Source organism: Phyllobates terribilis, unplaced genomic scaffold, assembly GCF_046119375.1.
Source record: "Phyllobates terribilis strain yellow unplaced genomic scaffold, ASM4611937v1 Scaffold_36__1_contigs__length_13169755, whole genome shotgun sequence".
Taxonomy (NCBI): domain Eukaryota; kingdom Metazoa; phylum Chordata; class Amphibia; order Anura; family Dendrobatidae; genus Phyllobates; species Phyllobates terribilis.
The window spans coordinates 10,406,632-10,419,471 of NW_027362796.1; the positions used below are offsets into that span (position 1 = coordinate 10,406,632).

The following is a 12,840-nucleotide window of genomic DNA, read 5'->3' on the forward strand; positions in this document are numbered from 1 at the left end:
GCGCTTGAGCGGGAGAGTTCTCTCACGCTGGGATGGCATTGAGATGACAGGCTGGATCACAGCTGAGCGCTGCCATCCAGCATGCCATCCTTCATAGACACTGCAGAGCGCAGGCATGCTTGCGCTCTGCAGTGTCTCTGAAGGATGACAAGCTGGATGGCAGCGCTCAGCTGTGATCCAGCCTGTCATCTCAATGCCATCCCAGCGTGGGAGAATTCTCCTGCTCAAGCGCTGAGCGCAGGAGAATTCTCCCACGCTGTCAGTGACGTGCATGAGGTGAGCTGAGTTCATTGGACATGAGCTCACCTCATGCACGTCACTGACAGCGTGGGAAAATTCTCCTGCGCTCAGCGCTTCAGCAAGAGAATTCTCTCATGCTCACTGCATGCGCAGGAGAATTTTCCAACGCTGTCAGTAACGTGCATGAGGTGAGCTGAGTTCATTGGACATGACCTCAGCTCATCTTTATGCCGTCACAGCCAGACACTGAGGAGCTTCACTGAGGAGCTTCTCAGTGTCTGCGGCATGGCAAGCTGGATGGCAGCTTTCGGCTGCGATCCAGTCTGTCATGTGAATGTAGCAGAGCTGGAGCCGTCGTGGGAACCATGGAAAGGTAAGGATGAGGTTGCTTTATTATTTTACTTTTATTGCAGGAGATCGTTGGCTTCAGCTGGAATGGGTGTGATGGTAAGTATGGTTTAATTTAGAACAATAAAGAATTGTGTGTTTATTTCAATTAAAGGACTTTATTCTGGGTGTTTGTGTTTTTCTTTAACTTTGACTATGGGGTTAGTAATGGGGGTGTCTTATAGACGCCTCTCCATTACTAACCTGGGCTTGATGTCAGCAGGCATTATAAGCTGACATCAACCCCAGCCCTATTACCCCACTGCCACCGCTACAGGGCAGTGGGAAGAGCGAGGCTAAGTGCCAGAATTGGCGCATCCTATGGATGCGCAATTTCTGGGGTGGCTGGTGTTTCTAGCCTGGGAGGGGGCCAATATTCATGGCACCCTTCCTGGGCTATTAATATCAGCCCCCAGCTGTCTGCCTAGCCTTTGCAAGCTATTAAAATAGGGGGGACCCCACGTCATTTTTTGGGGGGTCCCCGATTTTAATAGCTAGTAAAGACTAGGTATTCAGCTGGGGGCTGATATTAGTAGCCTGGGAAGCTCCATGGGTATTACCCCCTTCCCAGGCTTCAAACATCTGCCCCAGCCGTCTGCTTAACCTCCGCTAGAGACTAAAATTACGGGGAACCCCACGCCAATTTTTTTTTTAATAAATCCTTTATTTTAACACTAAATGACAAGTACAGTAATCAACACTGTCACTGTACTTCTTATATATGTGACTGACATGTTTCTATGCATCTAATCTATGTGTGATGCTCTATTCTTTCTATTCTAAATTGTCGGGTACCGATGTATGCGCTGCTGAATTGCCGGACGGCTTTTTTAAAGAGACGGTGCATGAAAACATTATTATTTTTTTTAATAAATCCTTTAACACTAAATTACAAGTACAGTAAGCTGAGCGCTGCCATCCAGCTTGTCATCCTTCAGAGACACTGCAGAGCACAGGCATTATGGGAACTTCCGATTCCGGTATTCGATATTCTAAAAATATCGGAACTCAGTATCGGAACTCCGATACCGCAAATATTGGTCGATACCAGATATTTCAGTATCGGAGTACTCAACACTAATGATCAGCTCTAATCCTGTCATCCCCTCCGTTCTCACTACACAAATATAAAACATATAATACTGGTGGATAAAACAAGACTGAACAAAAGACCTTTACAGCCGTCTACACATCATAGGGGAGATCTCATGACATCTTCTCTGTATCTACCTGAGGAACATTGAGATCTTCTTGTTTACAGTCCTGACGAAGAAGAGGACGGGGACATCTCTCTGGTGTTGTCCTCTTACTGGATAGATCTGGAGGAAACACATACAGGGACTGAATTCATTCTTTACATACAGATAATTATAGGTTGTGTGTATTTAGTCCTGTCTATTACCTGGTGATGTGAGGGACTGGGGAACCTCCATCATGATGTTACTGTACAGATCTGTGTGTCCTTCTAAATACTCCCACTCCTCCATGGAGAAATAGACAGCGACATCCTGACATCTTATAGGAACCTGATACATACAATGATACAGTCATCTCCCCGATCCCTTCATAGTGTTACTGTATAATGTCCCAGCAATGTCACCTCTCCAGTCAGAAGCCCAATCATCTTGTAGGCGAGTTCTAGGATCTGGTCATTGATGTCCTCATGTATCAGGGGGTGAGGTGGAGGTCCTGTGATTAATCTCTGGTTATGGAGAGACACATTAATAAATCTCACTACAGACATTTCCAGAGTCCTCACCTCTCCAGTTTTGTTCACCTGTTATTCCCATAGATAAGAATAATTAAATGTGATGTCATCAGAATCTCTCACCTCTCCAGTAAGCCGGAAGAGGATCTCTAGGGTGAGATGTAATATCCTCTCCGCCATCTCCATCTTGTCCCTGTCCATATCCATCTTTGATGGGTAAATCAGGAAAATTTTGTTATATAGAAGATCTTCACTGAGAGGATCTGATATTGTAGAGACCCGAATGAGGAGAAGATAAGCCAATGGAACATCATAAAAATCCTGTGCAATAATACAACTATTGGAGATAACGAGGGGAAACATATAAGGAGATTTATTATTTGACAGTATTTCATTTTTTCTTTACATCTAGTAATAAAACCTATATATTTTAGGCCACAGACAACAAGCAGTTTCTTCCTCGGAGTCTGCAGCTGAATACGTTTCTCATAGACTCACTGTCAGGGAAATATTGAGAAAATATTAACAATTTCTCCCAAGCCCCTCTTCCCTCTCACCTCTTCCTTATCCACCATTTGGACCAAACCAACTGTTTCCATGCAATTTAACACACACAGCAGAAGTCACTTGTAGACAAATGCAGCACAAAAGGTGCTACTGACCCACTTAACATAGGAATGCATCTCCCCTTAGCACAGACCTGGGATAGGTTGACACCTTCCAGCAGGGGCAGAGATTGAAGGAAAACTCATTTAGGCTTCAAAGGGGTTTAACACAAACTCCAGGATGTCCGGAGCTGATACGAAATATGAAATATTGTAAGTTCTATAACTCCGCTAATAATGGGACCCATGTTTTTAGTTGCAGGGTCAGCCAAGGAACAATATGCTTATTTTATCGTAGCTGTGAGTCCCTCCGGGTAGCTGGGGTGCTAAAGTAACAAAATAACAGACAACAACTATGTCATGTGAGGTCTCTAAAGGAAGGTAAATTCATAACGGAAAAAATGGTAGAGCCAGCCCCCTTAATGTCATCCCAGGTGCTGTGTGGGCAGTTCTCCCCTTAGGCATAAAAGAATCCAAGGAGGATGGATGAGTATTCATTGCCAGGGGGGTATAGAGACTATAATAAACGGATCTTGTTCGATAACAGTCAAATCAATAAGTGGGGCGCCCCCCTCCAGCTAAACGGAATTGTCTCTGCGATCTATTACGTAAGTCTTCTTTAATCCTGTTTATATTTTGTAACTGTATATTCTGTACTGTATTGTCCCCTTTGTAAAATCCTTGTATATTTTTCATAACACTGCCTTCCTTTTGGATTAAATATAAAATGTAATAGTCCTGTTTCTTTTGCTCTGTAATCGTTCCCTCCCCCGAAGCCATATACCCTACCAGAACGCAGGCGTCCGACCAGGCCTGTATTATATTTCAAATCTGGACGGTGGTGGCAGCGAACAATAATAATTGGGTTATCGTGAAGCTGACAGTGACCGTACGGGGGCATATACACATATCCCCACAGAGTGACGACAACGGTGAGAGATTATGTAATCTCCCCGGTGTCGTCTCTTTGTGAGTTCATGACACCTTCCATAACGCTAATTCTTGTCTCATTTTCCGACAATGGAATTGGAATTAGCAATACTGCAGGAGATATTCATTACAAGTGACATGAGAAATAACTACGTCATGATGAGGCAACATCTTCTACTACGGCTCTAAAACCATATTTGGCCAGAGTCCGTCACTGACTACTGCACCACTGGCCATCTATATGAAAGTTTCCCATCTTCCCCAGACTGTAATCTTTTATCAAGTTAGATCTCATGTCTGATTCACACACAGAAGTGTGAGGCTTTTATAAAAGCTGTTTTGTTTGCACAAACACCGTGGACAGAAATTATTTGATACTAAAGTCTACATGTACAGTGTATTATGGGGTTTACTTCTGGCCTTAGGCTTTCCTATATTACAAGAAAAAAAAACTGAAAAAAGCAGATATTAAAAAGTTTCAAAAGAAAACTGTCACCAACAATTCTTGTAAAAAAAAAAACATGCAAAAAGCAGAAGACACATTGTCATTTTTTAACATGTTAAACATTTGTGTTTGTTCTTATATGAATTCTTTTGAGCACCAGAACATAGATGTACACCACAGGGATGGCATGGGTGTGACTGCAATAAAATCCCTGGCAGTTTAACCACTTGCTCCTGCAAAAAGCAAACATGGCATCTAATAAGGTTTGACAGAGTTCGGCTGAATGACCTTCCTCCCCCAAGTGCTCAATAGTATGGGGCTGCCTAGCTACTATGATACTTAAATGCCTAATAATGGTGTTTGGGCCTGCAATGTACGAAAGTCTATTAGGCCGGGCCAGAGGCAGCGTCCAATAAGTTACCTTTTAACGCCCCCAGACACATTAGACTAAAGCTGCATGAAAGCACTGATTTCGGGGGGGTTTGGTAAACTATATAATGTTTTTGGGGGCCTCCCAACAGATAATGTCAGGGCAGAGAAGGATCTATGATCCTGAATTTCAGAGGCTAAAATGTTTGTTCTTCCTGTAGATAGTCCTCGGCTAGAGGCGACTCTCTCATACAGACCACAGAAAAGCTGGAATATTTGTGTGTATGGGAGAGATAACCGTCTGCCAAATGACCGATCAGTCAACAATTATCTCATGTGTATAGTGTTATGCACACGCCCGGACTGACTGGCGTGTGCGGGTGTTGTGGTTCCACTGGACCATGGACCGGAGAGTGCCTGGAGGGGCGTGACTAAGTATCTGGCCGATCCGACCAAGGTGGCACGACGGCATACGACGCCAGTGCACCAGGGAGAAACCGGGCAGAGGGACCAGGTGCTACTCCAGGTCAAACTCCGGACACGGGGGTTGACCCACACTGGAATTACTGGAACAGGCAGGTTAGGCTGGCACAGACTGGTGGATGTAAGCAAACACGGCAGGTATGCAGAGGGGTGGATACAGGCGAGTATGCAGGCAGGGAGGTACTGGCCGAAAGGACGGGCTGGAGCACAGAAAGGTTAAGACCCAGTTCTGGGTCACAGAACCGCAGATGCGGTAGACAACCACAGCAGAGAGGGAACGCCCAAAGCGGTGGGCAAGAACAGAGCAGGACGGGGCTGCAGGAGCAGCGAGCACAAGCAGGGCAGGACAGGACTGCCGGAGCAGTGAGCAAGGAGTCAGAGCAGGACGGACAGGGCTCTGTTCACACGGAACAGACAGGAAGGGAAAGGCAGAGCCAGATACCCACAGGGTACTTGCAGTGAAGTAGCGAGGGGACCACAAACTCACAAACGGGAGTACAGAGACAACAAGCAGGAGTTAGGTACGAGTTCAGACTCTGCAGAAAAAGGAAAGGAACGGACATAGAGGCAAAACAGGTAAAGGATAGGAGAGAGTTCAGACTGGAACTGAGTGTACGGAAGAGACCGACACTGCAGCGGGATACAGGAGCGGGTCTGGGAATACGGCCCCCAGAGAGGCGGGACGAACAGGCAAGGAGCGTGTTCAGACAGGACAGACAAGATACAGGAACGGATCTAGGTAATCGGCCCCTAGAAGGCGGGAGGAACAGGCTAGGAGCGTGTTCAGACAGGCCTGGAAATACAGCCTCCAGGAAAGGCAGCAGGCAAGAGTACACAGACAGGACTCAGTTCAGACACGGGAACTGATACCGCAAGGCAGGAGACATAGACAGGACTTAGTTCAGACAGGAACAGATACTGCAAGGCAGGGACAAGCAGATCTAGGAATACGGCCCCTAGAAGGCGAAAGAACAGGCAAGAAGCGTGTTCACAAGAACAGACCACAGTTCAGACACAGAACTGGAAAACAGGCAGGAAAACAGGATAGGACCTGGCATGTCAGAGACCAAAAGCCGACTGACAGGACACAATGCTCAGGCGCCATCTTGAGGAAGAAGGTGGTATAAATACCCAAAGATGGACAGCAATAGGCTGAAGGTGCAACAGGGGCGTGTCCGCAGCAGGTACAAGAAACAGGAAGTTCAGCGGGCGTCGCCCTATGCAGCCAAAACAGACAAACAGACAGCAAGGAGGGAAGCCAGAGAGACATTCTGGACTGGAGATCAAGTGCGCGCTCTTGCACAGTGGGAGATGGACCACCATGCAAGGACGCCGCCAAGTATGTTACAGTACCCCCCCCCCTTACGCCCCCTCTTCTTCAGGCCTGCCAGAATCTTCCGCAGGGAATTCGAGGACCAGTCGTTCACTTCAAGGAGATCACTTCCACTGTCCACAGGAAAAATTGATCTCATCTGGTTAGCTAGGATGCTACCTCCTATCCAGCCATCCCTAGCAACAGACGAAACGGGTGGAGTACCAGGAACAGCACACAAGGAAGTCTCTCTCCACATATTTTCAGGTGGCACCCCAGAGGGTACAGGAGACGACTGGAAGTCCTTCACCGGGTTGGAGGGGGACAGAGACTTGGGGGTAATCTCTGCTTCGAGGTACATCTTGTCAAGCTCACAGGAAGAAATAGACTGGTTATCAGGTACATAATGAGGAAAAGTCACTGTCTCTTTGTTATCTGGTGGTACCCCGGAGAATTCAGGAAACAACTGGAGGTCCTCCGCCGGGTCAGAAGAGTGCAGAGGCTCAGAGAAAACATCTGCTTCAGAGTACACTAGGTCAGACTCACTGGAGGAAGCAGGCGAGGTATCGGGTACCGAGTATAGGAAAGTCTCTGTCCATTCACCACCAGGTGGCACCCCGAAGGGTTCTGGAGACAACTGGAGGTCCTCCGCCTGGTCAGAGGGGTGTAGAGACTCAAGGGTAACCTCTGCTTCAGAGTACACAAGGTCGGACTCACTGGACGAAGCAAGCGAGGTATCAGATCCAGGATATAGGAAAGTCTCTGTCCATTCACCACCAGGTGGCACCCCGAAGGGTTCTGGAGACAACTGGAGGTCCTCCGCCTGGTCGGAGGGGTGTAGAGACTCGGGATTAACCTCTGCTTCGGAGTACACTAGGTTGGACTCACTGGACGAAGCGAGCGAGGTATCAGGTACAGAGTAAAGGAGAGTCTCTGTCCTTTCGCTACCAGGTAGCACCCCGAAGGGTTCTGGACACAACTGGAGGTCCTCCGCCTGGTCGGAGGGGTGTAGAGACTCGGGAGTAACCTCTGCTTCGGAGTACACTAGGTTGGACTCACTGGACGAAGCGAGCGAGGTATCAGGTACAGAGTATAGGAGAGTCTCTGTCCTTTCGCTACCAGGTAGCACCCCGAAGGGTTCTGGAGACAACTGGAGGTCCTCCGCCTGGTCGGAGGGGTGTAGAGACTCGGGGGTAACTACCACTTTGGGGTACCCATTGTCAGGCTCACAGGACGAAGCGGACAAAGTATCGAGTACCGAGTGTAGAGAAGTCTCTCTCCATTTGTCATCGAGTGGTATCCCGGAGGATTCAGGAGGCAACAGGGGGTCCTCCGCCAGGTAGTAGAGGTGCACAGACTCTGAGGTAACCACAGCTTTGGAGCATCCTTGGACATGCACACCGGTTAAAGTGGGTGAAGCATCTGATGCTGGGTGCAGGAAGTTCTCCTGTGTGGAGTCTGGATGGGCAGAAGTCTCTTCGGGCAGGAGAACCGGAGCACTACCCACGCACATTACCCGTTGGGGCTTCTCCGGGATACAGGGAGATGAAGCTTCAGTAGGGACTTCAAGGTTGGGGTCAGGAGGTCTCAGGGAGGACAGACCCTGGCGTGACGGCTTGCCTCTACGTCTAGCACGTCTGGACTGCCTCTTGAGGTTGGGAGAAGTATTCCGGAAAGCGTAGTCACCCTGTGAGGATTCTGGGTGGGCAGTAGTCTCATTGGGCTGGAGGACTATTGCGCTACCCACACACATTACCCATCGGGGCTGCTCCGGGATATTGGGAGGTGAAGCTTCAGCAGGAGCCTCCGGGTTAGGATCATCGAAGACCATTAGAAAGGCCACCAGGAAGGCCATTAGGTCCAGGAGGATCGGATCCCGTGTTTCATATAGGGGGTTGATCCATTCCAAGGCATCACCCGCCAGGTAAGACATAATGAATGCCACCTTAACCCGATCGGTGGGAAAACATAGAGGGTAGAAATTGAAGTGTAGCATGCATTGCTCCACAAATGCACGACTTTGTCTTGGATCCCCATAGTAACGTGGCGGATCCGCAGGAACGAGAGCAGATAGATCCATCTGGACGGGTGCGTAATTTGCCTGGAACTCAGCTGAGAAAAAAAAAATAAATTTTATTTATTTATTTTTAATGCATGTATTCGCTGGAAAACTTCTCAGAGAGCGAAGGCCGTGGGGCTCAACGGGAACCATGGCCTGAGCATGCTGTTATGCACACGCCCGGACTGACTGGCGTGTGCGGGTGTTGTGGTTCCACTGGACCATGGACCGGAGAGTGCCTGGAGGGGCGTGACTAAGTATCTGGCCGATCCGACCAAGGTGGCACGACGGCATACGACGCCAGTGCACCAGGGAGAAACCGGGCAGAGGGACCAGGTGCTACTCCAGGTCAAACTCCGGACACGGGGGTTGACCCACACTGGAATTACTGGAACAGGCAGGTTAGGCTGGCACAGACTGGTGGATGTAAGCAAACACGGCAGGTATGCAGAGGGGTGGATACAGGCGAGTATGCAGGCAGGGAGGTACTGGCCGAAAGGACGGGCTGGAGCACAGAAAGGTTAAGACCCAGTTCTGGGTCACAGAACCGCAGATGCGGTAGACAACCACAGCAGAGAGGGAACGCCCAAAGCGGTGGGCAAGAACAGAGCAGGACGGGGCTGCAGAAGCAGCGAGCACAAGCAGGGCAGGACAGGACTGCCGGAGCAGTGAGCAAGGAGTCAGAGCAGGACGGACAGGGCTCTGTTCACACGGAACAGACAGGAAGGGAAAGGCAGAGCCAGATACCCACAGGGTACTTGCAGTGAAGTAGCGAGGGGACCACAAACTCACAAACGGGAGTACAGAGACAACAAGCAGGAGTTAGGTACGAGTTCAGACTCTGCAGAAAAAGGAAAGGAACGGACATAGAGGCAAAACAGGTAAAGGATAGGAGAGAGTTCAGACTGGAACTGAGTGTACGGAAGAGACCGACACTGCAGCGGGATACAGGAGCGGGTCTGGGAATACGGCCCCCAGAGAGGCGGGACGAACAGGCAAGGAGCGTGTTCAGACAGGACAGACAAGATACAGGAACGGATCTAGGTAATCGGCCCCTAGAAGGCGGGAGGAACAGGCTAGGAGCGTGTTCAGACAGGCCTGGAAATACAGCCTCCAGGAAAGGCAGCAGGCAAGAGTACACAGACAGGACTCAGTTCAGACACAGGAACTGATACCGCAAGGCAGGAGACATAGACAGGACTTAGTTCAGACAGGAACAGATACTGCAAGGCAGGGACAAGCAGATCTAGGAATACGGCCCCTAGAAGGCGAAAGAACAGGCAAGAAGCGTGTTCACAAGAACAGACCACAGTTCAGACACAGAACTGGAAAACAGGCAGGAAAACAGGATAGGACCTGGCATGTCAGAGACCAAAAGCCGACTGACAGGACACAATGCTCAGGCGCCATCTTGAGGAAGAAGGTGGTATAAATACCCAAAGATGGACAGCAATAGGCTGAAGGTGCAACAGGGGCGTGTCCGCAGCAGGTACAAGAAACAGGAAGTTCAGCGGGCGTCGCCCTATGCAGCCAAAACAGACAAACAGACAGCAAGGAGGGAAGCCAGAGAGACATTCTGGACTGGAGATCAAGTGCGCGCTCTTGCACAGTGGGAGATGGACCACCATGCAAGGACGCCGCCAAGTATGTTACATATAGGGACGTTACTATTGCACAGGTAGTGATAATACACGGCACTACAGTAGTACAGTGCATCATCTGAGCAATCAGAGGCTTCTGTGTTGTATGATCGCACTAAGGAGAGTTGTTTAAAAAAGGTTTAAAAAAAGTTTTAAAGTGAAAATATCACAGTTTTAGCAAAAATAAATATTCGTCACTATAGGGAAAACATGCATATAATGGGAAAATGGAGAGGGAGGTCAGCTCACTGTTTATTCAATGCACTTTGTCTGAAGATCACCGCATGGAGCCGCCCTGGTCAGGGACATTTCAAGGTTCAAGTAGAGCAAGGAGGAGAGATGGATTCTCCAGCATGGTCTATATTGTTAAAACCTCACATTGAGGCTGTGTGCCCACGATGCGTTTGTCAAGCGTTTACGCTGCAGAAATTCCGCAGCGTAAACGCTTGGGAAACGCTTGGCAAACCTTCCCCCATGGTCTCCAATGAAAATCCGCACTTTCAATGCCCATGCTGCGTATTTTTCTGCAGCGTTTATGCTGCGCTCAAAAATACGCAGCATGTCCATTAATTTTGCGGACACGCAGCGTAATCGCCGCCATTGACTTGCATTAGAACGCGCCAATTCCGCATCTGTACTTGCATAATTGGCGCGTTCTAATGTGCGGATGGTACCCAGGCCAGGAGGATAGAAGACTCTCCTCCAGACTCAGGTACCATAGAATATGTAAATAAAAGAATTTAAAACAAAAAATAAAGATTATACTCACCTTCCGATGTCATCCCGGTGTTTTGTCCACGCCGTCCGGTCTCTTGCAATGCTCGCGCTGTTGTGAAGGACCTGCCATGACGTCACTGAGTCATGTGACCCATCACATGACTCAATGATGTCACCGCAGGTCCTTCACAACAGCGCGAGCATTGCAAGAGACCGGACGCAGCAGAGATGACACCGGGAAGACATCGGAAGGTGAGTATAATCTTTTTTTTTTATTTTTTACCATTCTTATTCTTTTTTTAACTATTACTTGGTCACAATATATAAATCCATGCCGGTTGCACGGATTTATATAGTGTGACCAACTTGTCAAGCACTTTCCAAGAGATGCTCAGAATCGCTTGGAAAACTGCTTGAAAAAACGCATGCGAAAACGCTGAAAAAATGCTTCTCTCTGGCAGAAAAAACGCATGTAAATCTGCATGCGTTTTTTTCTGCCATAGAGAGGCAAAAACGCTCTGGATCAAATCTGCTACGTGGGCACATAGCCTTATTGTGAGTTCATAAAAACTGTTGTGATGGCATACCACCAAGTGCCCGCATAGGAAACCAATGCTTATTCCTGATTTACAACATGTTAGTCTCTCTGATACTTTTATATCCTTCCCTTTCCTGGGTGTCCATTGATTACTGAGCACTTCTCAGACAATTTAACACTGTATTGTATGGAAGTAAAAGAGAATACACAAATACAACTCATGCATGAGACATTCAATAAAATCACTGGAAATCAAAGACAAATACAATTAATTGTACTGTAATATTAATCCTGTCTGATGTCCATTCCCTGTGGGGCTCTAGTGTGTAATTTAAATATCCAATCTGACTTTCTATTTAAGATTTTTCTTTTCATATCTCCACCTCTTAATGGTTTATAAGCCTTTTCTATTCCTAATATCTGAAGGATCTGATATCCCCTTTATTTTTTTTGTGAAAAGTGTCTTGAAACCACAGACAGGTTTAATGCTGTGGGATTGATTGCGTCAGATAAATGTCTTCTAATACATTTTTTTAGTGGATCAGACGTGAATCCCACATATTGTAGTTAACTCTCTATACACTCTATTAAGTAGATGACCCCCTATAGTGTTACAACTGATGAAATTGTGTATTGCAAATTGTAGTCCTGTTAGGTTTTCTTCAAATGTGTTGGTTTTATTAACCACTTCGCACCAGAGCCTGTTTTTGCCTTCGTGACCGGGCCAATTTTTTCAATTCTGACCACTGTCACTTTATGAAGCAATTACTCTGGAACGGATCCCCCTGATTCTGAGACTGTTTTTTCGTGACATATTGTACTTCAGGATAGTGGTAAAATTTCTTCGATATCACTTGCGTTTTGTGAAAAAATCGGAAATTTGGCGAAAATTTTGAAAATTTAGCAATTTTCAAACTTTGAATTTTCATGCCCTTAAATCAGAGAGATATGTCACACAAAATAGTTAATAATAACATTTCCCACATGTCTACTTTACATCAGCACAATTTTGGAACCAAAATTTTTTTTTGTTAGGGAGCTATAAGGGTTAAAAGTTGACCAGCGATTTCTCATTTTTCCAACAAAATTTACAAAAACATTTTTTTAGGGACCACATCATATTTGAAGTCACTTTGAGGGGTCTTTATGACAGAAAATACCCAAAAGTGACATCATTCTAAAAACTGCACCCCTCAAGGTACTCAAAACCACATTCAATAACTTTATTAACCCTTCAGGTGCTTCACAGGAATTTTTGGAATGTGGAAGAAAAAAATTAACATTTAACTTTTTTCACAAAAATGTTACTTTAGACCCAATTTTTTTTATTTTCACAGGGGTAACAGGAAAAAATGGACCCCAAAATTTTTTGTGCAATTTCTCTTGAGCAAGCTGATACCCCATATG

The 12,840-nt window shown here is 47.0% G+C and overlaps 2 protein-coding genes across 3 annotated transcripts in view; both read right to left on the bottom strand.

The window, feature by feature from the left end:
- LOC141182832 (uncharacterized) overlaps positions 1-12,840 on the bottom strand; it is a 618,372-nt gene that overhangs the window by 243,748 nt on the left and 361,784 nt on the right. The gene's annotated exons all lie outside the window — the stretch shown is intronic.
- The window catches only part of LOC141182831 (uncharacterized), a 168,595-nt gene that overhangs the window by 7,789 nt on the left and 147,966 nt on the right, over positions 1-12,840 (bottom strand). Inside the window, exons 10-11 of the mRNA XM_073660958.1 lie at positions 2,030-2,153; positions 1,858-1,946 (exon numbers count right to left, since the gene is read on the bottom strand). Coding sequence (XP_073517059.1) covers positions 1,858-1,946; positions 2,030-2,153 — 213 coding nt within the window. The remainder of the gene's footprint in view (positions 1-1,857; positions 1,947-2,029; positions 2,154-12,840) is intronic.